Source organism: Aedes aegypti, chromosome 2 (genome assembly GCF_002204515.2).
Source record: "Aedes aegypti strain LVP_AGWG chromosome 2, AaegL5.0 Primary Assembly, whole genome shotgun sequence".
NCBI classification, from domain to species: domain Eukaryota; kingdom Metazoa; phylum Arthropoda; class Insecta; order Diptera; family Culicidae; genus Aedes; species Aedes aegypti.
Window position 1 is genome coordinate 18,267,884 of NC_035108.1, and position 26,671 is coordinate 18,294,554.

At 38.2% G+C, this 26,671-nt stretch overlaps 1 protein-coding gene across 14 annotated transcripts in view; it reads left to right on the plus strand.

Annotated features, from left to right (window-relative positions):
• LOC5576630 (syntaxin-1A) overlaps positions 1-26,671 on the plus strand; it is a 208,713-nt gene that overhangs the window by 101,485 nt on the left and 80,557 nt on the right. For all 14 annotated transcript variants that reach the window (XR_002499403.1, XR_002499407.1, XR_002499406.1 and 11 more), the window contains 5 exons: positions 10,565-10,745; positions 20,860-20,933; positions 21,002-21,185; positions 21,276-21,349; positions 21,442-21,579. Coding sequence is in view for 4 of the 14 variants with exons in the window: in XM_021840067.1 (XP_021695759.1) it covers positions 10,565-10,745; positions 20,860-20,933; positions 21,002-21,185; positions 21,276-21,349; positions 21,442-21,579 (651 nt within the window). In the remaining 10 variants the exon portion in view is untranslated. The remainder of the gene's footprint in view (positions 1-10,564; positions 10,746-20,859; positions 20,934-21,001; positions 21,186-21,275; positions 21,350-21,441; positions 21,580-26,671) is intronic.

Consider the following 26,671-nt stretch of genomic DNA (forward strand, 5'->3'; position numbering starts at 1 on the left):
TTCAGCGAAAAGTTAGTAAACTTATTTGAAAAGCTGGGATATATTTTCTCTTAAGTTTTTCTCAGTTCTGCTCATTTGAGTTTGAGTTTTTGTGGTATAATTTGTATCGATGGCTTTTGAGCAACGATTAAGTGTAGCGTATTTTGCCCACGTCCTTTCGCAAAAAAAAAAACGGTTTTTCATATTTTGATGTAAAAAAAGAAAACCGTTAAAGGTATTGAAATTGATTGAGATATCGTACGAAATTTATCGAATTTGTCTAATTACCGTTTCTCTTCGTGATATTCCGGTTGCGCATTTTACACCCAGTTCCCCTACAGCTAATTCCGAATACAATGCACGTACATTGTTCCGGTCAGGATACTCTCTCGCGACTATGGAACACCTGGAACTGCACCGGAATGGTCGTGGATGAGACACAAACGACTGTTTATAAATGCCTAATTACCGATAGAGTCGATAGGTTGGGGGTGAGATAGCAGCAGTTCGTACGTGGCCCAACAGTTTACTGCTCTCGGCTAGCCGGCATAGATAGTATGCGGTGTATCGTTTTACAGCTTTCCCGCTTTGTGCTGATAGGTACGTTTGTCCACGCAATCGGGGAAGGTCGATGTAACTGCGCCTCCATGTAAGCTAATTATACGCCAAACTGAAGCGATGATCGCCAAATTGAAATGCATCATGTCTGGCGCGCGCCGGAAGGCTACTTTTAAGTGGGACGTTGGAGAGGTGGATTGTGAGCGAATTTCTGGCAAATTGCCATCCAATGACTCAATTACCATAGATCTGAGCGAAGTTTACTGTAGCATGGGTTGTTATGGCTTGAGGTGCTCCGGTTGTCATTGTTGTCATCCAGTGTCGACAGTGCTGGATGAGATGCAGCCACATGTTGGAGCTTCTGGTATGTTCTTACATTTTTTAACAATCAAATGGTTTAGAGAGGGACTTCGTGACCGTGTGTCATCGAAGATTCCAGAAGAATTTCATAAATATTTTTTGAAACAATTTTTAGAGCAACTTTTTCAGGAATTTTTCACTGATTCGATCAGTAAATTGGTAGATTTTCTTCGGGAAATAACGTAATAACGTGTCTATCCCTGAATTCTGCTAGAAACATTTTTCCACTTGAAGTTGTTTTAGGAAATTCTTAGCTTGTTTCCAATAAAGCATGACTTTAAACCAGCACTCCTGCGCTACAACATGCGATCCACTTTCAACTTGCCAACGACCCTAAAGGTATTGGGTGTAGATGATCACGTGCGCCAAATCGAGCTCGCTGCTCTAGTGTACGCAACATGAGTACGAAAAGCCGCTAGTAACAACTAGAGCAGCGAGCTCGATTTTGCGCACGGGATCATCTACTCCTAATACCTTCAGGTCCGTTGGGGGACCACTTAGCGTCCATGAACGGACTTCAATTTTTTACCTGATTTTTTTTTCTTACCAAAACGAGCACTTTACAATGACGAACTTATAACATTTCGCATTTTCGTAAAATAAGGGACGGCCTAGTACTGGGCCACCATGAAGCCGGCATTTCGGAAACATCCTAAGGAAGTGAAATCGGGGGAAGATATGAAGAAAAAAAATGACTGCCACGCTAAAAAAAAGTTGATCCAAGTGTTGTACAGGATCTTAAGAGTGGTGTGAAGGAAAAAGTTTGTGCATTTGGATATGGAATTGAAATTGAGTAAAACAATCATTTTGAACATGCTATCAAGTTCCGCCGTGGGAAAGACATAACTTGATGGCTTAAATGTACTAGTAAAACATCTAGTGATAAGTCCACAGGAGATAAAGTCAGTCTTCTTATTTTTCATGTTTTAAAGAGCTCAAACCAAACATGAATTATTAACTGGTGAGCTCGTTTCATTTTTGTTTTAACACTATACATAATTTGTTTTTGTATTAACAACATTATTAAATGCTTCGTTATCCAATGTGTTGATGTACAAATAATTGTTGTCTTTGTCAGAGTAAAACCACTTACCAAGGTGTATCCCGATCATGAAAAGATTAAATACGTTACCTATCAAATGAAATCTGTGGAGGTGATAGACTGATTTTGGTCTCAAGTAAAAAAAAATGTCGCACCAATGTTTCTTTCTCTCCTCTATGACCAAAACGACGTGACCGGCCTCGCTATTGAATTCATTATGTTAAGAATCTTTGAAATTGCACATTGAGGATGACAGTCTAACCCCGTCTGATGTTTCCTTGTGCAATTTCGATTGTGCTGGTCAGTTATGTGCAACGGATACAATGTTCATTACAATTCCAGTGCCATTGGATAGGCTAAAGTGGTTATCACGAGACGGAATTTTGGTGTATTTTATATGTGCTGGCTTAAATTGAAGCTTCCGTTTTTTCATTAGGGGCCGTCCATTATTTACTTAAGGGTTCATGAGGGGAGGGGGATTACATGTATTAGAGGATTCCTTGTAAGCTTCTCAGTAAATTTATATTAAATGCATTTTTTGGTCAATTTCTCTTGATAACCGAAAAATCAAGCGATATTTAGGGAATTCATTCTAGGTTTTGCATTTTAGATGTGCGGATTCTTCCGAATACTTTTGCCAAAGTTATTTAAAAAAAATTACGCTAGATTGCTTTTACCATTCTGTCTCAAATTCCGAACCGACTTTTTGTATGGCGATTTGGTTGAACTGTTTCGCTGAAATATGTCATCAAATTGCTAGGAAATAATAGTCGGGTAGAAATCAGAATCAAAAAAAAAAAAAAAAAGATTGCGATACATACTCACCATAGTTTGGTGTGTAGCCCTTTTTCGAAACAGTTTTGATTCGCATATCGAACATGATTAATCATCAAACACAATTATTGTAAGAGTTATAAGAGTAATGCAAGCTCGAATACTACTCAAGGAAACCCCAATGCTAGAGCGAAGAAACACCATGCGTCTCCACCAACCACATCATGCATATGATGCACAGCTGGTTGAATGGAAGGACACGTCTGATGGTTTGCATTAAACCTCAGCGGCAAACTGAAGTTAGGAACCCTGGAAGAGCCCCGGGGGAAGACGATGCTCAAACAGGATTGAGAGCATTTTTGCTTTCCGCTTTGCCGTCGTCGTGAGTCACGCCATCACCGCTGCAGTCATTCAGCGCACATGTCGACGATGATCATCCTCCTCCGGAAGAGGTTAAGGCTCGCTAAAATGACGATGGCGACGTCGTCGACGACGAGTGTGAATGCTGATGGTGCTGGAATTTGAAAATCCCCATTTTATGAAAGATTCATTATCTGCAACAATGTCTTACTGCGGAGGAAAGGACAAACGGGAAAAGGATAACGACGGATTTGGGATGAACGTTTTCCAACATTGTCACGAGCGTGGATCGATTTTTTGAAGTCGTGAAACGACTTCAGCACATTTCACGAATTTAAATTTGCACATAACGTTTATGCTGCTCATAATTCTTTGTTTAAATAACAGTAACGATATCTCTGAATGTTATTACATTGTAGCGTCGAACGTGCACACAGCTTCCTCTATTTATAAAACTGATTAGAGTACCCTCCAGAAAGCGATATCAGCTGGTCAGCGATAATTAACACTCTCGTGTGTCGGAGTTCTTCGGTATTTTAAACTTTCTATAGCGTCACGTTGCGACTGGAACTCCGACCAGCTAGGGCAATAACGTTCCCGAGTAGGAAAGAATTGCAAGTCAATCGCATATTTTGCCATTTAATAAAAACAGAAACAGGATGGCGAATTTCGACAGTCAACTAGTCTAGTTTAGTCTAGGAGATCATAAACATCTCAGAAATGACAAAATCAGTAATTATTCTACGATATTCCACTGGCAATCAAAATAAAAAAAATATATGACATATTTTGGTATGACGGTACATTTTTCTATTGTAATGATATTTTCAATTTTTCATCAAAATCTTACAATAAGTTCTGATGACAAATTTTGTTTCTGATTTGCCATTCACCTCTACCCGGGTTCTGAACCATTCGCATTGCTCATTATTGCAGCGAAACTTGTGCAGTCATTTCCAGTTTTGTATTGTCCTTCCAGTATTGCATTTTGCAGTCACTGGAGTGGGACCCCCCACGTCCCACTTTTACCATTACTGGTCACTGGGTTTTCCGAATGACGTCAAACCGCACTCTGGAGAGTCGATGGAATTTGCATCAACTGGATCTGAGTCTGCTGGCGCCGACAGTCGGTCATGGTACGCTGTTGTCAGACGACGACAACGACTTGTACCCTCTTGGTGTCCCCTTCAGACACGGACAAAATCAAAAGTATTCCATTTCAAGAATTTGCGAAAATCGATTTTCCTTGTTGAGGAGGTGCATGGTAGGGTGGCGAAACGCATTCCTTCTTTGCTCGACCTGATGATGGCTTGACGGGAGCAGAAGGGACCCCAGTCAAGAGTCGCATAAAAATAGCCTCATTTTGCTTCGTCCAAAGTGCTGATGACGACGCAGGACCAATGGGCGACAGCAATAATAACAATGCAGCAAGGAGAAAAAAAAAACGACAACCTGTCTCCTTTGGGTTAGGGGAACATGGTCTAAGACGCACTGATGGGGTAAAATGGCTCACCTCATTAAATCATTCCTACAGCGTTTCCATTTGTATTATTTGCCAAACGATGTTAAAATATGTTTACCCAAGAGTTGCCGCTACAACCCTTGAACATAAACTCATAGATTTTCCCTTAAATTCCAGGTGAAATTCAACATTTTTCACTTTTTTGCCTAAATATTAAGGTTTTTCGATGATTTTATCAACGAATAAGCCTTTTCATACCACAGAGCAAACTCATGGAGTAACATGGTTGCTTACTCCTAGTTTCCATACTGAATGGCATTCTACCCACCCATTCGGTACCCCCATTTTTCAACCTACTTTTCAACACGATTTAAAACCGTAAATAAACTCTAATTTCGGTAAAGTTTTCATGGTGGTAGCTAGCAAATATTGTAAAGTTACTGTTTGGACTTAGAATGGTGTTAAAATGTAGATCTAATTAAGAGAAAACGACACAAATCCTTAAAGTGGCATTTTGGACCATTTTGCCCTACATCCTTTTCGGTGAGCTACGTCAGCTCCGACGGCGTTGCCTTCGTTTTCGAACAGGCAGGGCTGGTAGCAGGTCTCAAAAAGCCTTTATTTTTAACGAAAGGTCACTGAAGTCTATTTTTTACCAAAATTAACTACTTTTCTTCTGGTGCAAAATTAAATATAGGAGAACTAGAGAAACCTTCAGAGACTTTACCTCGTCTCTTCTCACATTCCTTGAGAAAGCTTAAGGAGTTTTCCAAAGATTTCTTCTGAACATTTTAGAGTTTTCGAAGAAATTGGGTGAGAATTTTTATCAGGAAATCCTACAATTCCTACGTCGATTTTTCTAGTTGATTTACCAGTTATTTTCACATGGATTCCTTATGAAGTCATTTGCCGTTTGTCTTAGGAGTTGCCCTAAATTTATTACAGGAAATTTAATAAAAACTCTTTCAAGAATTTCTGAATAAATTGAATTAAAGGTTCCTCATTAGGGTCCACCAGATTTTTCTTTTTAGATATTTCTGCAACATTTCATCTACGAATTATTCCTGCAATTTTTCTTAATAATTCACCAGTATTTTTTTCATATTAAAGATTCATGAATTTCACCCAATATTGTTTTAGGTTTCACATCAGCAAATACTACGACAATTATTCCGATCATTCAAACACAAATTTCTTCAAGGATTCGGTTCGATGTTTTTAATGAATTCTTAAAAAAAATCAACGTTTTTTAGAAATTCATCTAAGCAATCCAATAAGACTTCCTTAGGAATTAGGGAGTTTTTTTTCGAAATCCTTGTAAGAATTAATTAGGAATTTCTACAGAAGTTTCATCCAAGATAACCATATGATTTGTTGTAGAAACATCTTCCATTTTTTCAGGGATATCTCCCAAAATTTCGAACTAAATCGGTGAAAGAATCACTGGATAAACTCCTGAAGAACTCCAAATTTTCTCGTGGAATTTGTGGAGGAAATCCCGAAGAAATTCAGGGTGGAATCTCTGGAGTAATTTCTGGAGCTATTCTTAGCATAGCATAGCATAGCATAGTATAGATTGACTGTACATGTCAATGGTGGCTTCCGCTTACTCTCGAAGTTAACCTTTTAACAGATCTCATATTATTGATCAATAACGGCGCCGGCCAAGTCCTTCCAGTCAGTTGGGATGGGAAAGAAATGTTAGGATGTAATTATTGTTGCTTCTAGATATCGAAAATACCTCTGCATCTCCACAATCACCACGGGAAGGGTGTTAAGTAGTGAGGGAGGAAAAGATCTGTGAGTCACCTTTGGCCGATAATGCGATCCATGGATAGGGAGGAAAAATGTGACTCTTACTTAAAACTAGTTCTGCATTTTTTGTCACGAAATAAAAAGTTTTTGGTAGAAGTTTAAAAAATACGTTAACATTCATAATGTCGGAGAATTCGAAAAATGTTTTAAACAATGGCGCAAATATTGAAAGTATGTAAAACAGGAATAATATCGATACTTGTAGTGACAAACCATAGATAGTTTGTTTGAAAATTACATAAAAGTAACGCTGTCATGAAAAAAATGTGTTATCATAAACAAACAACGGGCTCACCAGTTGGTTCACCACCCACGACTTAACACGAATATCTTGTCGTACCCGCTCAACGCGAACCGGAAACTTCTCGGCATCCCAAAAACGAACTGTCTTGCTTGGGCTTTTCAAAGCCCGGAGCTATTCTTGAAAAAAAGAAAAACAAATTTTATGAATTCGTGAAGATATTTTGAAATTCATGGAGAAATCCCTCAAGATTTCAAGAGTAAATCCTGATTATTTTTTAGAAAACTACGAAAATGTCATTGAAGGAATTTCTTTGGTAACATCTCGCCGCAACAGTTACAGGAGTAAACACTGCATTGAAATATTTCTCAGAATATCATAAAAGCAACTGCCACGTTCAGGCATTGCAGAATTGGCTCTCATTTGAGTGTGAAGCACGATCAGAGCAAGCAAGGAAAAACATCTCACCTGTTGCGGTCCACGATCGTCATTGTTTTGTCATGATACTTGAATGATAAACCGAATTCAGAAACATCAAGAGTAGCTATCAGGTAATGCCACAACATAAAAAAAATGTTATAATTGAAATTGGGTCTTAGCTCTTCTAACAGTCTATACATGTGGGTACGGGAATGATCAACTTCTCCCCACTTATCAACTACACCCCCAATTGCGGTATTTACTTTTCGAGAATTGAAACGGTTTAGGGGTTTAGTATCCAACAAATCTATAACCGATTCTTTATGGCAATATGTCCGAGTGGACACCTCCTGTACTTTCTTAACGGTGCAAAATTCATCATATATAATGTTGAATATCAGATCTTAATGAGCTATACAAATTAAAATGATTTGCATTGCAAATAAATAAAAATAACATGGCATGCTAAAAAAATAGCATTTTTTACCGACCTGATCTAGTGACCCCGGCCACAGGAATATTTGCTGAGCGGTGAGGATTTTAGTACTTTTGCTTTAACTCAGGCCTATACGGGTTAAGAAATAACTGAAGGAATCTCAGGAAAAATCCTTGATCTCTGGAGATAGATTTTGTAGAGCTGATTGAATTCTTTGAGGGTTTTGTATGAAAATCCGGTATGTAGGTATAAAATATAAAAAAGAACCGTTAGAGGACCAGCCATTTGGTCAGATTTGTTAAGAAATCCTCGTTAAAACTTTTGAATTATTTCTTGGATACTAAGAACTCTTTTTTGTTATTTGATACCTATTTGGACTCTTTTGGATCCTTTTTGGTGTCTGTTTTGTTCCTATTCGCTCAATTTTCGATCTATTTTTTAGGTATGAGATCTCTGAAGTTCCCATTTTTTGATACTCAGTCGCCCGCATCCCTGGCTATGGGATGATATGGCAACTGTGACATGGCCCTCCCAAAAATATCTCATCATCGGTCAAACCAAGTGGAAATCGCCGATGATGAGGACGGTGACGATGCGATGGAATCGAATTCCGTCTTGTTTCGGAAATAATCTCCCGTTCAGCATCGGCTTTCCGTCATCCGTCGGTTGGTGGCGCCAGTGTCGGCAAGAGGATGGATCCGCATTGTTCCAAACTCCCCAAAACCCCTAGTCGGTGTGTTTTCTTGCCATGTGTGAGGCCCACTGAGCCGCCGAAAAGCACAAATCTAGGGAAGGTCGATTCTCCCATACTTTCGGTTGAATGGACTTGCTAAATATGCTGACGCAGATGATGGCTTTTGATAAATTTGGTGGGGCGTTTTCCTTCTATTTCCGATGATGAATGAATGGTTGGAGTGTGATGGGGCGTTTTGATTGGGCCATTTTGACTGAAAACAATGACAATTAGCAGGCTTCTTAGTTGGTGAACGGAATTCCGGGGAAATTAGCGATATGGACATAACTGCTTGTGAAAAGCAATGATGATAATAAATCTACGAGCTGTTTAGTTTCATACCTATAAGTAAATGAAAACCGAATTTAGTACTATACCATTTATTTCCACTAGAGTTTGTATCCTTTTACAGATCCGCGTATTTCGACCCCAACTGTAAGGCCGTTTTCAGAATCGTGTACTGAAGTCGTCGAGAACACCACACTGAAGACGGCCTTATAGTTGAGGTCGAAATACGCGTATCTGTCAAGTGATACAAACTGTAGTGGAAATACATGGTATATTACTGAAGTCGGTTTTTGTTCATTTATTTCCATTTAGGAATTCCACTAAAGCATGATGATAGTTTATATATAAAGAAGCAAAAGAGAAGGACAATCAATGTTATGTTGAACTACAAATATATTACCGTTTGGTGTGGAGAACAGTGTTAACTGACAGCAGTAATTTTTCTCACCTGTCATGAATTCGAGTAATATATTGTATAAAAACAATCTAGACTACCTAAGCGAAAAAAAAAAGAAAACTGTTCTCATGCTACAGCTGCTGTTGCTTCTCCTATATACCGTGGTGAATCAAAATCCGGACGGTACCAATATCCGGACACTCTGGTTGTAATTAATAAATTAAATATGAAATCGAACATTAAATATTGTTTTGTAATTAATATTTTCAACCTTCAATATTGCTGTTCATTTTAATTCATTGTTTCATCTAGTAATCCTTGGCAATAAAATATTAAAAATAAAAACAATTTGGCTGCACCAGCTCGGCGTCATTCCTGCAAAGAACCAAATTCTATAGTAAAAATTTCGACAACAAAATCAGCCACTTCTGTCTTACGATTAAGTTACTAAACTACACAATTTTGGTACTGTACGTCTCTAAGAAGTGTATGGTATAATAATTTTCAAGTGTGTGCACGAAAGAGTGGGAAAACCTATGAAAATAAGCATTTTTAGTGTGAAGAAAGGCTGCCTCAAGTGCTGTCCGGATTTATAGGCAAGTGATCATTAACCCGGACGTTTAATGGAAACCTTATATTTAGTGCTTTTAGAAAAACAAACATAATGTGAATTGACGAAAAGTTGTATAGTAACATTACAAGAACTGTGATCAATCTCTTGTGAATGGATTTACGGAAGAAAAGTGCTAATATTGAGAATCATTCCCGTGAACTTTAAGTGCAGGATGTTGACAGCGGTGAAGGTAAAACAAAAATAACTTTACCCAATATTTTGATCCCCGTATGCAAATGCATTCATCTAATTTTATTATATTGGGATTTTCAGTTAAAGTGAATTGCATTTTATTGATTTTTCATTTGTATTTTCAAATCAAACGCACCTGTCCGGATTTCGATTCAAAAGCGTCCGGCATTTTGATGCATGTGTCCGGATTTAAAAACACGATATGCTTCATTAATTTAACGTTTTACATGTTATAATTGCATTTTTCAGTTAATTTTTTGTCCAAGATTCAAAGTTTTAATGTGTATCTATGTGAATAACAATAACAGTGATACCAGAAGTGACAAAAACATATTCAAAACAGTGTTTAAAGTTTCGGCATTGCTTAAGTGTCCGGGTAATGATGCATCACGGTACAGCCCATACCCACCGAAAATATTGATCCGGCAGATTTATGCTGACTTGGTGGTTCTTTACTGCCACGTTGGCAGAGCAGGGTTTCCATTTCAGAGCAGTTTTGACGAGGATTGAACATCCCCGACGCACACGATAGCTGTTGGGTAAGGTGTTTCTTGTTTTTTCCACCACACTTATATTCCTTGCAGAGCGCAGCCAAACACCAACTCCGAAAGAAAAAAAAATAGTTTGTTTGGCTAGCTTCCAAATTGTTTCCACTTGAAAACTATTATCCAGGTCAATGATCGGCATTTGTTCTTTCCGCTGGAAAACTTTTCCGGTTGCTTATTTTTGCCTTGGCTTCTTCTCTCAGTTTTCTAGACTTATTTTTACTTTAAATTCTTTAGATCCAACTCTCACCAAGTGCCAGTGAAAACGCAACTAATGATGTTTTTCTTCTCGTTTGTTTCCGTCTTCGAAATATATGAAAATCGCGTCGGCATTTTTGCAACCCTGCAGGCACAGAGTGACGATGAGGACATGCCGGAAGATGTGGCCGTCCCGGTGGAGGGCAGCTTTATGGAGGATTTTTTCAACGAGGTGGAAGAGATCCGTATCATGATCGACAAAATCCAGGCGAACGTGGAAGAGGTGAAGAAGAAGCACAGTGCCATCCTGTCGGCCCCACAGTCAGATGAGAGTAAGTATATGATTTGCGAAAGGATTCGCTGACGGTAGGATTGTGTGCCAGTAATAATGGGGAATCTCATATTTGGTTCTGTTAGGTTAGGCACTTTTGATTCACTTCGGCAGATGTTTTTTTTTGAATGCTACTGATCTCATATTTGGCACAATATACGTCGTATTAAAGTGCTTCTTACTGCAAAGTTACAGATAATTCTGCCGAGAAAAACCCCCCATGCTAAAATGAATCATGGAAGTGCCGAAGTAGCCTTACCCTGCCAAAAATAAATACTAAATTACTAATAAAAGAGGTTCATTAACTTCTACGATAGGATGATAACCAACAAGTAACTGAACTGAGGTTCAATAATTTTGGTCGTATAAGAAAAACAAGACAGAACATAAAATTAGAGCAAAACGTTGTATGTCGTATCTTTGACTATTTTTTGTACAAATTTAGATTATTATCGCTTTGAGCGACCAAGTTGCTTAAGCAAATGTGTCAAATATTTGATGGAGATCCGACAGCTGTCCAAACATTTGTTTTTCACTTTCGTATAAATTTGTTCCAATAATTACTGAGCTAAACGTACCAATTCGATAAGGTTAGCGTTTTTCGAAAATCAGTCGGTCACCTGTGCTACCTTGGGAAAGAGAAAGGTAAAACTCTCAGAATTTATCCAGAGTCACAGATGTTTGGACTCCTGCCAGATCCCCTGCAAAATATTCAGCATCGTTAACTGATAGTTTTAGTTTGGCATTGTTGTATTAGAATAGCGATAGACCGCATTAAGTTGTCTTACACAAAGAGGTCGTCCATAAACCACGTGGTCATTTATGGGGGATATCTCTCTGATACCCTCAACTTTTTCTTTTTTCACCTCGGGCTGCAAATTTCATTAATAAAATTAATAATAATAATAATGGTGTATAGTACATGTACTCCATTTCCATTCGTAGGTAATGAAGTATCGATTTTTGTGCAGTTTCTATTTTGTTTTCTCAGAGATTGAGGGAAAGATCGAATAATGAATAGGTCCCGCTTTTTGAACTCATTATGGAGACTTACATCTCAGTGAAGGCGTGCCCTTATCAAACATAATCAGTTTGATTTCAGAGTAACAAAATCGATGTCCCGTAACGCGGGTAGATCACCTTTTCGAGGTGTGTTACGGGGTAAGATCTACCAAATTGTACTCTTGCTGTATCTGTTCTTGTGAATACTTATAAGTTACGGTCGGAAGAGTATAAGAGAGTAACAAGCCACTAAGACCCACCTATTTGTCCTAGATGATGAGGAGGTCGAAGTGGAAAAATGGCTCAATCAGCTTCTGAGGTTGGTTCCAACGCATGAGACAATTTCTTTCCAAGTTCAAGAGTTTATCTTTCGATATCTAGGAGGAAAACGATTCCGAATCAGTGGAGTAGCAGACCTCTTAACTTCTAAAATAAGCTTTTTGTTTCAAGGAATCTAAATGTCTCATGTGATGAAACCTGTTCACAGTTTCAAAAAACGACTTTGAACCTTGTAAGTAGAAGCAATAATTTGATACGCTAGAGTACCGATGCATGGTCAAAATCAGTATCATTCAACCAGCTTAGTGGCAGAACCTGATTAAGGGGCGCGCTTTTGAGAGTTTAATGGTGACAAACTGTTTTCTCCAAAAGGTATAAATAGCGGTATCTTTTTCTAAAGAGGCTCTATGCAAAATGGTAAAGAATGATATTTGTATAAAAAACGACTACTTCATTATTTCTCAATAGTAATGGAGTAGAACAACATGCACTAAACAAAGGACACGGGTATACCACAAAAGATCAAAGAAAACTGGTCGCAGTGGTTCATCCCGAACAGAAACAGACATAACAAAATCGTTAGTACTGATATTTGATCATGCAACGAAATTCTAGTCCTATCCTTGTTTCACTTTTATGTTAGTTCCAGAAAAAAAAATAGAAAACAGAGACTTTGTACTAGCAGCAAACTCTGAACATGGTAGAACATTTGTTTAGTATTCAGCATTCACATGAATTACCATTACTGAGTTAGTACTTATGATTTTCGCCCTGGTTTCAACTGTAGTCTTTGGACAGACAAACTCCGAGTCTTTATTCATCTGTTAGATAAAATATATCCAATTTCAGAAACTGTTACCAGTAACAAGTACTTTGTACTATGATTCCTTCAATTACTCGAAAATATTACACACAAGATGAGACTAGGGTTTAGATTGGTTCATCTTAGGCGGCATCCATTTATTACGTAACGCTAAAATTTGAAATTTTTGGCCCCCTCCCCCCCCTCCGTAACGCTTTTTGTATGAAAAATTTCAAATTTTTGTATGGACCGTAACGCTTGAGCCTACTCCCCCCCTCCCCCTAGAGCGTTACGTAATTTGTGGATGCCGCCTTACCCCGTAACGTACCAGATACGGTGTACCCGTGTTACGTGCTCAGATGAGATTCGACCCAATAACTCTCGTATGAAAGGCGAGAGGTTTACCCACTAAGTTATCGACCGTTGGAATTTGATTTTGAATCTTGTAACCTTCTAAACTTGTAGCCAACTCAGTTATTGGGTCACCAAGTGGCTCGGTAGCTTAGTTGGTAAAGCGCTCGTCTAGCATACAAGAGTCCTGGGTTCAAATCCCAGCCGAGCACGTGGATTTTTTTTCATAATTTCACCCATAATTTGTCCATCTTTAGCACGCGTAATGAGTTAATTAATTTAAGTTTCAGTTATTTTCCGAGAAGTTGCAGAGGGTTGGTCAAAGAGAATTTAATTCAAAAACGGTATGTTTTGGTTGGTTAGTTTCCTCGGCAAAGTTGTTCACTTTCTGAAGTTACACAAACTTGCAGAACACATCAACCACTGACAGCTCACTGTTTTTTTAATTAAATCGAAAAATCTCTCGGTTACTTACTTTTCTATTTGGTCAACCCTCTTAAACTACTAGGAAAATGATTGAAATCCAATGAGCTCAGTATACACAAAACTTCAGGTTATTCAAAATTCAGCCAATTCGGCCTACCAGAAGCTGAGATACAGATCCCCAAACTTGGGCATTTTGTATGGAAAAACATAATTTGGTTACTAACTTTTGTCAAATCTCCAGTTACAATACACTATTTCTTCAATCATTATAGCACGCCGTTCCTTACGCCTGATACATAGGCAGTCTGCTAACCACAAAAGCAAACCTCTTTGCCATGCCTTTCCTCCAATCCATACACTCCCGCATGAACTGGCGTAGAAGCAATCGGGCTCCACGGTCTACAGTGGGCCAGTATAAGTGCAACATCATTTACTTACCCTTCCCACATTGGTCTGCATTCTAACGTGGCAGGTGCCATTGTTGCCTAATAATAGAAGATCACCCGCACGGTTTAGGGACAAAATGTCGAAAGACAAAACGTCGAATGCCAAAACGTCGAAAGGGACAAAACGTCGAAAACGAGAGTTTTTGGATAGCTTGCGTTGCTAGGGAAAAAATGGTTGCGATGTGGACGGCGTTGGAAACAGCAAAATTTTCAATTTCCATCATAGTAAGCATAGATCAAACCTTCATGAAAATGTCACTTTTCAACTATTTCTGTCAATTAGCTTCACAAGGTGCTTCTTTCCTACCTTGTGAAGCTAATTGAAATTGAAGCTTTAGATGTGCAGAACAGATCAAACCATTCAACCTTGATATGGACCGATGCACGAGTTCACTAATTTGACGTTTGAGCGGTGTCGAATTCACTGGTTGCCATGGTCCCATAAATAACACGGCACCGCTAAAACGTCAGACAGTGAACCCGTGCATAGGTCCATTGGAGAATATAGGTTCGGGGGTTGAGTTACACCTTCAGCAACGCATTCCACAGATTTCAAAGTTGTGTGAAAAATCGTACTCTTTTCCTTTCCTAACAACTTCAATCCTTTTTCAACGCTTCCTTTACAAACAAATGCCTTATCTATTGGTTTCGTCCCTCATCGTGTTCCGTGAATGCGTTAGTGTGTAATAGTTACAAGAGTGTTGGCAGTTTGCGTTATATAGCAAATAAATTAACTTATGACAGTTTGTATAGGGTGGTATGATTTTATTAAACTGGATAACTTCAATAACTCAATTTAATATGCATGTTTAACTAATTAAATGTGAAGTGAACTGATTACTAACAACTAACACATGATTTTTGACACTTAGTGAATTCTTTATTCTTTAAAAAGTTACTTATTCTTTTCTCTAATAAGCACAATTAGATCGTTAATTGATTTCAGAAACAGATTTAATTAAGGAATTCATATATAAAAATCAAGATCTTCAGCAAGTTTCCAATTTGCAGTATCGAATTGAGATCTAAATATTGATTTATTTTTGTATAGATTTTTTTGTAGTTACGCAAAATAATGGTAAAATCGACAAAATTATTAATTGATAAGTAAATGAAAACCAAATTAAGTAGGATACCCTTTAAATCTAACTATAGTTAACTGATAATTTACAGTGATACCTCCATGAGTCGATGTTCCATGACTCGATGTACTAGATACACATACTAAAAACAAAATTTCATGGTTACTATGATGGTCCCTTGAAACAGGTTTCCAAAGGATTCCTGTTCCATGACTCGATATTTCCATGAGTCGATGGTCCCTTCAATATCGACTCATGGAGGTTTCACTGTAATATCAATACATGCCCTTCGCCTTCTCTTTGCAATATTTGACTTAAATAAGAACTTTGATGAGAGACTGCGATAATGTTTTTGTAACCTGAAAATTAAAAATAAATGTCTTAAAAAGTCCGATAAAATTTGACAATTTTCAATTTGATTTTTTCACTATCCTTTCCGAGACCAACTAAAAATTATGGTATCTCATTAATAACATTGTAGAAATATATTTTTCACTGCATTGACAATTCAAAACATTATTAAAAGTAAAATGTAAATATTTTACGTTACATTTTCATCTATTTTCTTCATTTTTCTTCAATTAACATCGAATAGATCGAGGTTTTATCAGACATTCGCATTCTTTCTTTCTTTTCGACGCCAAGGACAAAACTTCGACATTCGATTCTACGACTTTGATCTACCAATGTGGACGTAATGCCAATGAAATTCAGGCTTTTTCGCAAACTGTTTTGCTAGCAAGCGTACGAGGGGGCACCAATTTGAGAAAACCGAAAGGACCACCCTTTAGTTTTAGCATATACTAGCAATCAGTGACATAAAATTGGAATTCTTGCGATGGATGCCGAAGATGGACTGGTTTCAGCGAGAATAGCTCCTATGTGCTAATATGAAATTAATAATACTCTTTAACCTTCCTTAGTCCTTAACAAAAAGTTACAAATTGTGAAAATTTAAATAGCTTGCAAAAATCAGTGTGTTAACCGATTTCAGTTCTGTTAGGCTTAAATGGAAGGCACACATGTCTATAAGGTATAAGATACCGGAGCACATCCCCTGAGAATTTCGGTGCAGTATGGTCCATTGGGAGCCGGTTCCTGGAGTCTCGAAAAGTGAACAATCTGGACAATGCAATTACTCGGAGTAATACCACAAAGCCAAAGGAATGGCGTCCAAATCTTTATGATTTTGAATGTTTGGATGTCTTTTGCCAAAATAATGAATGGACAGCTACTCTGGTCATTTTGGAGCACCAGAAGGGCTACAGGGAAACCAGTATTATAGTACCACTAAGTTTTAGCACCAAAACCAGGCATGCGGCGGCTCAATCTTCATGATTTTGAATAGCTGTGACAGTTCAATTACAGATGAATGTTCACTTTTAGTCTTTTTGACCACCGTAATAACCCAGAAAGTACCACCGGAAATATCCGTATTGTGGGGCATTTCAGTTTTTGTACCAAAACTAGGCATGTGACGGCTCAATATTTATGATTTTTAATACCTGTGACTCTTGTAGTTCATTAATAGATGAATGATCGCTTTGGTTCTTTTTGATTACAAAAATAACACAGGAATGACCCGCATAGTTTGAAATTTCAGTTTTTATACCAAAACTAGACATAATTGAGATCTGTATGATTTTGAATAGCTGTGACTCTTCTAGTTCTATTACACTGCGGAACACGTTTTTGTCCCAAGCATCAAACTACCACTGCTTACTTAATTAAGGATTGCTGAATCCATTGCCGTTTTCAGAAATATCATAGCACGTCTAGTTTTTGAGATATTCCCGGTTGAAAATGCAAAATTTGGCCATATCAGCCAACTTGCATGCAAGTTTGCCAGCTTGTATGGCAATTTATTTGCTTTATTTGCCACAGACAGGCTTCTTCCTTGCTCTTGACTTATCCTCTTTCTCCCCCTTTTAATGATCAACTACAAAAGAGAAGCGATTTTACCCACACACAAACTGAGCGTACGAGGATGAATGCGGGATGAAGAGTTCACACGTTTATGTTTGTTATTTTCATTCCCACTGTGGTGAAGAGTTTGTTTTGACAACCTCAGTGCTTAAAAGAGAAAGAGATTATTTTCTCCCTTTCTCAGTTAGGGGGAGAGCATGTTTTCCCATTTCTCAGTTCGGGGAAGAGCATTTCCAGACAGCTCTTCGTTGTCTCTTTGTTGCTCTTTGCCCAAAAGGGCAAAGAGGAAAGCGAAATCATGCTCTTACGTTGACGGAGAAACCAACCTCAGTTCATCCCAAAAGCAATGATGATGTGTTTGCAGAGCCTCGCAGTAAGCTAGAGCTGTCAAATGAAAGATGTGCGTTTGGATAGAGCCAACGTTTCTCTCCACTCTCTCAGCCATGGATTATTCAACCAACAGCGAATGCTGGTTCATAATTGTTAGGAGCGTACCGTTTTGTCTCAAATTCCGAACAGACTCATATTTTATCGGTCAATTTCGACCAAATTATATTTGAAATGGAAGTTCAAGTCCTATTATGCATGCTTGGTGGATAAGATTTCAAAAAAGTTGGATAAATCATACCTTAAATTTTATGTAAACATCAATAAAACCAGTGTTTTATACAATTTTATCGACCTGTAACTAAAAATTGTGACGTGCTGGGGCATTTCTGAGAACGGCATCAGATTCAGCAACCCTAAATCTACTAGAGACACATAATTTGATTCTTGAGACACGCAAAAATGTAATTTTTGTTACGCTGTGTTATAGATAAATGACCATTTTATAACTTTTCTTGTGGCAGCAATTGGTAACTTTTTATGGAAGCCCCCCTGGATTTATATCAAACTTTTGTTTCCACAGAGATGAAATTTCGCACAAAAAACATTGTCATAAAATTTCAAATTGCTGGGTTGTTCAAATCAAAAGTTACATATCCCACATTGGGGCCCACAAGGTCCTTACTAAGATTAAGGATTCTTCAGAATAACTTTAAAAAAAATCTTGGTGAAATTGCTGAAGAATCCTGAGAAAAATGCTTATAATAATTGCAAGAAATCCGAGAGAACTGCGGGATTCAGAAGAAAACGAAGGGCAACTCTAAAATCACCAACCGGGAACGGTACCGCATTATTCCGCTCGATGAGACCGGCAGGTTGAATTCGTCTAAAATAAAGAAAGAACTCGATCGGACAATATAGTAAGATGTGTGTTTCAAATATTACGATCTTCTGGATATATGGTTTACAAGTAAAAAGCAAAAAAAAAAATAATGTTTCACCGCAGCACATTCAAGCAAGGTTGGATTTTGCGAGAAAGCATATGTTCTGGAAGCAGGAGTGGAAGAACGTCATATTTTCTGACGAAAAAAAATTCAATCTTGATGGTCCTGACTGCTGTGCGTATTATTGACACGATCTACGAAAAAATCCAGAGGTGAAGCTGAGCCAAAATTTGGAAGAGGAAGTGTGGGCTGCATTTTCACGCAAAGTAAACACTCCGATTGCAACCATTTCCACCAGAATGAAATCCGAATACTATGTCGAACTACTGGACAGCGTTTTGATTCCATTTACGGAGGACGAAATCGATAACAAGTTCATTTTCCAGCAAGATAACACTGCAATCCACGTCAGCAAGGCATCGGAACGAGACAATCTGAATCCCATTGAGAATCTTTGGGGAATCCTGGCAAAACGGGTATACAGTGGAGGACGGCAGTTTAGATCGATTAGAGACTTTGAAGCAACTGTAAGGGAAAAATGGCGAAAAAATCCTCTGTACATGTGGTAAAGCCCGATTGATTCAATGCCAAAACGTATTTATTGAACAATTCAGATATAAACAAACTAAGTACTAAAACTGACAACAATGTTGTTTGCTTTACTTTTATGGTATAACGATTTTACTGCGCTTATTAAAATTTCCCTATAAAAAAAGTGTTTGTCCTCTTACTCAATGCTCCTAGTAAATCATATGTTAACAAACTGGTGAAAATGTCATAATTTGCGATTGTCTAAAAGAATATATATTTCTTTTAAATGTTTGACCTGTTTGACGATAGTGCGTGACATTGAAAACCGACCGTGCACTTTTAGGAATTTATAGCACTGTATCTAGTTATTAAGAACTGCTGGAGAAATTAATTATTGATTTCTTTAAGTAATCCCCAGAGAAATTCTTGCAAGAATCCATAGATTACCTGATGAAATGTTGGAAGGATTGCATGACAAAAAAGGTTAGAATTTTGGGTGTAGCCCTTGAAAATACTGATCAATGAACTGTTGTTCGATTAAGGCTTTGGAAGAAATTCCGAAGTAATCTCTAGAGAAATTTCAGGTGAAATCCCTGTAGGTTAAAAAAATGGTGGGTATTCTTTTAGACATTTATAAAATTTCCTGGAAGTGTAGATTTTTGAAGTTTCTTTTTAAAGTTTTGTGGAAATCATTGTGGTGATTCCTGAAGGTACATCTGCGAAATCAAATCCTTACGCACTGCGAAAACTTCTTCAGGGTTGGATTAATTGTGGAAATCTTGAAAGATTACCTTGAAGGTTAACCTTGTCTGTGATTTTTTTTAAAACTTCCATTTGTCAATGAACTCTCAGTTAACAATTGTGGAAGTACTCATAACAACCCAAGCTGAGAACCAGGCTCTGTTCTAGTTGGGCCGTAGAGTGAGTGGGGTAAGAGTTTCTTTTTAAGATTTCTAGCTCAATTCAAAACAAATCCTATAAATGTCATTGTGGTTCGAATGCTATTCAAGTAAGAGACTTTTACTCCAAATATCATAAAAATCGATTGAGATTTGGAAAAGTTATGGCTATTTGTTGTTTTTCGACGTGAATATTGTAATTTTTGGTCAAACTTTCGTTGCATAAAACCAATTGAAGATAAAATCTTTTCCAATATTTTATGTAAGGGCGTTTCTGGGCCTATCATAAAGTTGCTTTGAAGTGTATTAGATTTTGCATAAATGCTTGAAAACAATTTTTGGCCCATAGTGGGGCAAAAGTTCGAATCAGCGGGGCAACAGTTCGACCCATGTATAAAATCACGGAAAAAATTTCAAATTGCCTAAAATCCACATATTATCTTCAAATTTAGTTAAATTTGTCTGATCGTGTGAAAACTGTCACCAAAATTTTACATTTCCACTTAGTTTTGCGAAAAACTGCTATTTTTGAGTATATTACAATTAACCCGGTTTTGGGCAATTTTTTAATGAAATTTTAGTGTGTATTTTTCGGCAAACTTAAGTTTACGGTTGGTGTAAAGTATGCCTGTCATAAAAGGATCGATATTTTGTGTTTTAGTCAGCGAACTTTTGCCCCACACTAGATTCGAACTCTTGCCCCACCGGTGGGGCAAAAGTTCGAATAAGACAAAAAATTTTGATACTGTTATAACTAAAAATGAGTAAATATTTGGACACAAGTTTGTTCAGCAAAATTATTGCCAATATGTTGAAGGTTCACTGTATGGTATTTGTTTTGTTTTAACTGCTATTGTTTTCCTGAAAACTTTGATTATACCACTAAGGTCGAATTTTTGCCCCACCTTACTCTAATGCCAGAAAGAATGAGAAGAAAAGGAAGAAGAAGAAGATACATAGTCGGCCATTGAGTCGGCCTAATATTGATTCTTCGGCGCTTCTTCTCAATAGTTTACATTCGCATTACTGGCATGCAGTACTTACCGGCCCACGCATCATCCCTTGTTCCCTTCATAAGCTAATCATTCCCCATCTTACAGAAACCAAACAGGAACTCGAAGACCTAATGGCCGATATAAAAAAAACTGCCAACAGAGTAAGAGGGAAGCTCAAGGTAAGATTTGTCCAGAAAAAAGCCTGTTATATTTTCCACTAACCGCGCTCCTATCATGCTTCTCACAGGGTATCGAACAGAACATTGAGCAGGAGGAGCAGACGAACAAGTCCAATGCCGATCTTAGGATACGGAAGACACAGCACTCGGCGCTGTCACGCAAATTCGTCGAGGTGATGACCGAGTACAACCGGACTCAGACTGACTACCGAGAGCGGTGCAAAGGAAGAATACAACGACAATTGGAAATTAGTAAGTGACCGCCCGTTTGATTTCCTCTAGACGCGGGGAACGAACAAATTACTAATCGGTTACCGTCTTTTTTTCCGATTTGAATTACAGCGGGTAGAGCGACGACGAACGAAGAACTGGAGGAGATGTTGGAACAGGGCAATTCAGCCGTGTTCACGCAAGGGGTAATGTCAACGTTCTTTCTAGCGGGATGCCCGTGTACCGGAGTAAAACTAATCTCTATTTCCCGTGTTTGTTTCTCCCTCATCCGGTGCAGATTATCATGGAAACCCAACAAGCTAAACAAACGCTAGCCGATATCGAAGCACGGCATGCAGATATTATAAAATTGGAGAATTCAATTAGGGAGCTACACGATATGTTCATGGACATGGCGATGCTCGTCGAGAGCCAGGTAAAGTGGAATTCAATTACTATTATGCCTTCTTGGCTCCCTGTGGGTCTTTCTCTTCGATAAACCCTTGATGATGATGACGACGACGATGATTTAGCCGTCGTGCCGACCGACAGAGTCCTCCAAGGACTGCATGCTTGCAGGTTGGTGACTGTCGGACGGTCGGTATCGGCACACTCATATCACAGCGCGCACCTATTACAGCAAGGAAACAGCTATATCTAGCGCAGGAAATGTGAGATGTACAAAAAACCTAGAAAACTTTCCATCCAGATTACCGCTGGTAATATGGAGTGTGTGTTTGTGTCACAGGCGTTGAAAGAAGTGAGCCGATGCTTTGAATAAGCAACAGCACTCAACAGCAAGCACTTACTTTATCCCAGTTTATTCAGTAGATCTTACAGATTCTGTGTTCGTGTATGTTGTGTTATATTGTTATATCATCATAGCGTACGTTCACTACATGATGCAATTTCCCCCTCTTCCTGTCCTGCTCCGTTTGTCCTTTCTCCATTGCTGATGCTGATTAGATTTGTGCGGTTCGGAAATTGTCGGGAATTGGATAGATGGCGTGGTTCTTCTGCTATCGATCTATGAAAATGCATTTATGTAGCTTCAAATAAGGCAAAGTTAACTGTGCTGAAAGACTTTCGTTTTGTCGAAAATCATTCCCGGTATGGACCTTCCCGAACAGATTGGAACCTATTCTTCTTGAATTACGTAACGATTCTCATTCGTTGGTCATCACGTACATTTTATCCTCAGAGCGAACTTCCTCACAATGGGAACCACGTCCGAAACATTCAATTTGTTGATCCTCTCCCATCCAATGCGGCCAGACTGGCCTACAACGCGGCAATAGCGGCCAGTCAGTGGCGCCAACCGCCCATAACTGCTTGTTGAGCTGCCAGGGAATGATACTCCTGGTTTAATTTAATTTACTCGCTATTTATCATCCCGCGTGTTGACCGCCGCACAATCATTCAGAGCGCGAACTAATAAAAGATGCTCCGTCCAGCTCCGATCCACGGATTTCGCACAGATCTACATTGGTTTAAATTGTGTGACCCGACCATTTGTTTCCTCCTCATCCTCCTCCTACACTTTATCGCCATAATCATCATCTTTTGCAGTCATGTAGTGAACCGTTTCGTAGTTGACCTTCTCCCTTGCTTGTGTTCATACCCTTGTCCAATCGGTTTTTATTGCATTAAATCCTACGGCAATTGAATCGTTCGTTTGAACAACGTGTCAAGTCCAATTTTGGATGATGTTTTTTTTTCCGCGCTTATTTCGATCTAAACTGTAAGGACATTTTCAGTGTCGTATACTAGACTCTACTTAGTGCACGATATTGAAAACGGCCTTGAAGTTGAAGTCGAATCAATTCAATACTGTTGTATTTGAAGCTGATTTTTACATGAAATAACACTCCTTATTTCCAACTCTTGCAAATATAACATAAACATTCTGTATTGAAGAAAAAAATACTATGAAAATCATTCTGTACACAATTGTAGAATTATTCCAACAAACGGTTCAATTGCTCTCCGGAAAAGATACATTATCCCATTTTCAACGCTTGCGACGGTTGAATCTTTTTTTCAATTGGAACGACCATTCGAGTTGAAATGCTGGATATCCCTATTATTTTAGTTGTTTGACATCTGCCCAAATATGTTTTGCCAGAAAACTATTCAGATGTCATGTCATGAATTAAAACTTTTTTGTAACATCCGTAAATGGTTTTCTGGCATTTGCCGTATTCATCTTTTTTGCTTGAACGTCATTTATTTTGCATTCTTCCTGAGTTCTGCTTCCCTTGATATAGCAACCAATCTAGAGTTTATTACTTCCAAATTGATATAAGTTTACCATAGTATTAAAATAAAATACAAAATTCAGAAACTTCGAAATCCAGCTGTTCCAATACCGTCGAAGCTCCCTAAACCGGACCGCATTCGATGGTGTTGTTCGACACAGCTGTCTCTCTGATTCCGAAAGGAATCAAGTATTGTAACGCACAGAAGTGGCCCAGCCCCTCCGAGGGCGGGGCCCAAGGACTTTGCGTTGATCCTCAAGCGCTACTTTGGAGGCTTACTCGTATACCGTTCAACGACGCTACCTTGTAGAAGAAGACTACGCTAGCCAAGCAACCCCCCATTACGGTAGCGCCCACGAAAGCTAACGCCCGAGCAGAATCGACGGAATGTTCTCTCTCTGTCTGTGTGCGTGTGTTGTCGTCCTATTTCCTCGCTGTCTGTACCACTCTTTCACTGTTTGTCTATCTGTTGATGTACTACCGCTACTACCTACTACTACTACTCATCGTGAATAGGTCGCTGTGCTGCAAAACCCCCTCGTTAAGACCATACACACTGACCAACAATGTAAAGCCTCGTGTGACTGTAGTTCTGTAATTGTGTCTGTCCTATTGTTTCAAACTATCAAAACTACGTGTAAACAGCAACCTGACTGATGGCCGTGTGTTTCTTGACTGTCTGTCTCCTGTTCTGTTTGTTGCTGAAAACCGTATTCAAAACCGTGAACACAAGTATTTCCTTTGAAGCTTGAACTTGGGTTTCCCTCCTCTGTGTAATATTCTGTAATCCATCGTCAGCTGTTTACTGTCACTTGTTACCTGTTGCTGTTTGATGGAACTGCGTTTTCGTAATCTTGATAAGTGAAACGCACATTTTCTACTGTGTAGGCCTTTCAAAATAGTACAGCGGTATGGTTTTGTAGGACGATGAATCTTATGCTTGAGCGTTTTAATAGGTTAGCAGCAAAATCTACAATAATTGCAATAGATCTATAAAAGGTTATTATGGGATTTTTAGCACGATGGACAACTGGAATATATGTATGCTTGTGGTGTTGAAAGAATGTAAGACAATGGTTATAGTTTTATTAGGGTTTCAAGACAGTTTTCAAATGGATTCAATGCAATCATTAACATCAATAAACAATGTTACTGAGGTATGCTAATTCAAAGTTCCTTTTGGAATACTTTCAAAATTTCTTCGATATGTACACGGGTAAAAAATTCTGTGGTAAAAATTACTATTTTAGCTGACTATGCCTATTCTTGAAACTACCATGGAATTTCAGACCAATTTACTATGTTTACGATACATCCCACCACATTACTGGTACATTTGACAGAAATAATTTACAACAATCTGATTTCGACAACAGACATGGTCAAATCAAGCGCATTTCTGGTCTGCTGAAAATTGCCGGTGCGAGCGCTTAAGTTAACCCCCTAAAACGGTAGTTTTTACCGCACAATATTTTTGCGTGTATCTAACCAGAAACGCTAGCATATTCTTGCAGCGAAGATTGAACTGTATTATTTGAAATATTTCCTTATTTTCATTGAGTTACTTCTACAAGTTTTCCCATGCAAGTCAGTATGTATGTACTCTTATTTCTTTCCCGGATATTGAACAGTGATTCTTAACCTTTTTGAAGCTTTTAAAGTTAATGCTTTTAAAGTTAATGATCTCTAAACAAAGGGTCATGAATACTTTTTAAAGATTATTCATGAATCAACAGATATCCTTAGCAGACATACCCGATAATTTTCTCTCTAATCCATCACAGATAGAGGAAAAATTCTTCCAAGATTATTCGGAGTCCACTAAAAGCTGACAAGTTTATCAAACATTTTTCCAAGAATCCAATAAAAACATTCTGAAGAATCTTACAAAATTCTACAATAAATCAACAAACTACTCCCAATTTTTTTGCAAATATATGTCTAGGGTTACCTAGAATGAAAATTTATCCGAGAAACCTTTTCAGTTTTTGCACACCACTGACAAGCAGTGACAGCTAGCTATATATAATTCAGGAAGGAAGAAATTGAAAACGATTGAGCGAACTGTTGATTTGCAGAATATAACTGCTTTCCATTGGGCTTCTCGATTTGGCATGTCAATGGGCTTCTCGATTTGCCGAAGACTCGAACTTTCTATGTCTTGTGTATTACAAGATAGCACATGATTAAAATGCTCAATTTTACATGCTCACTTGCGCCACCTAGCAGCAAAATGCGAATTAAACTGTTTGTATTCCGAATGTCCTTGACTTTCTGAACAACTTTGCCGAAGACTCGAGCTTTCTATCTCATATGGATCACAAGATAGAACATGCCTCAAATATTCAATTTGACATGCTCACTAGAGCCATCTAGCGGCACAATTGCGAACCAAGCTATCTTTTTTCAGAATGTCCTTGACCTACTGAACAACTTTCTATCTCTTGTGGATCACAAGCTAGAACTAGTTTGAAATGCTCAATTTTAAATGCTCACTAGTGCCACCTGGCGGCAAAATTGTGAACCAAACTGTCTGGCTTCCAAATGGTCGGCGTTAAGTCAGAGTGGACCAAGTGACATTTTTCATATTTTGAGTAAAATAGGCTTGAAATCTAACTCTTTGTAATTGTTTAACTCGTTAAAATTTTTGTTCAATGTTTCTACACATCTTTGTACTACTTTCAAACAATATTATGTGAAGTGATAATCATTGAAACTCATAATCCAAACCTCTAATAGAACGATTTTTTGATGGACTATGTGCACTTGGTCCACTCTGACTGAACTAAAGACCATCTCAAAAATCTTTTGAAATATCCTTAATTAATTTCTTAGGTGATATTTCGAGGTATAATATCTTTAAATCATCAAAAAAAAAAAAAAAAAAAAAAAAATGAGGGAGCATCCATCTGTTGGTTGGAATAGCAAAATAGCTATGTTGATATAAATCCAAAAGCAAAATAGCTATGTTGATGTATGATCCAAATAATAGCACAGACAACCAGACGTCACACTCTCATCATTGTCCTGGGACACGGCTATATTAAAAATTTAGATTCTCGCTCCAGTCCACTTTTTGGATTGCATTTAGGTCCCATAACAACTGTATTACAAGTGTCGGATTGTTTCGCGGTCTTCGGCAATATTTTTCATCGTAAAAATACCTATCGAGGTCTATGTTCAGAATTTTTATAGAGGACAATGGGCGACCTCTGGCGATTTTTCTTTGCAAAAGTAAGTTTTCCCATAGGAAATCCCATACAAACTTTG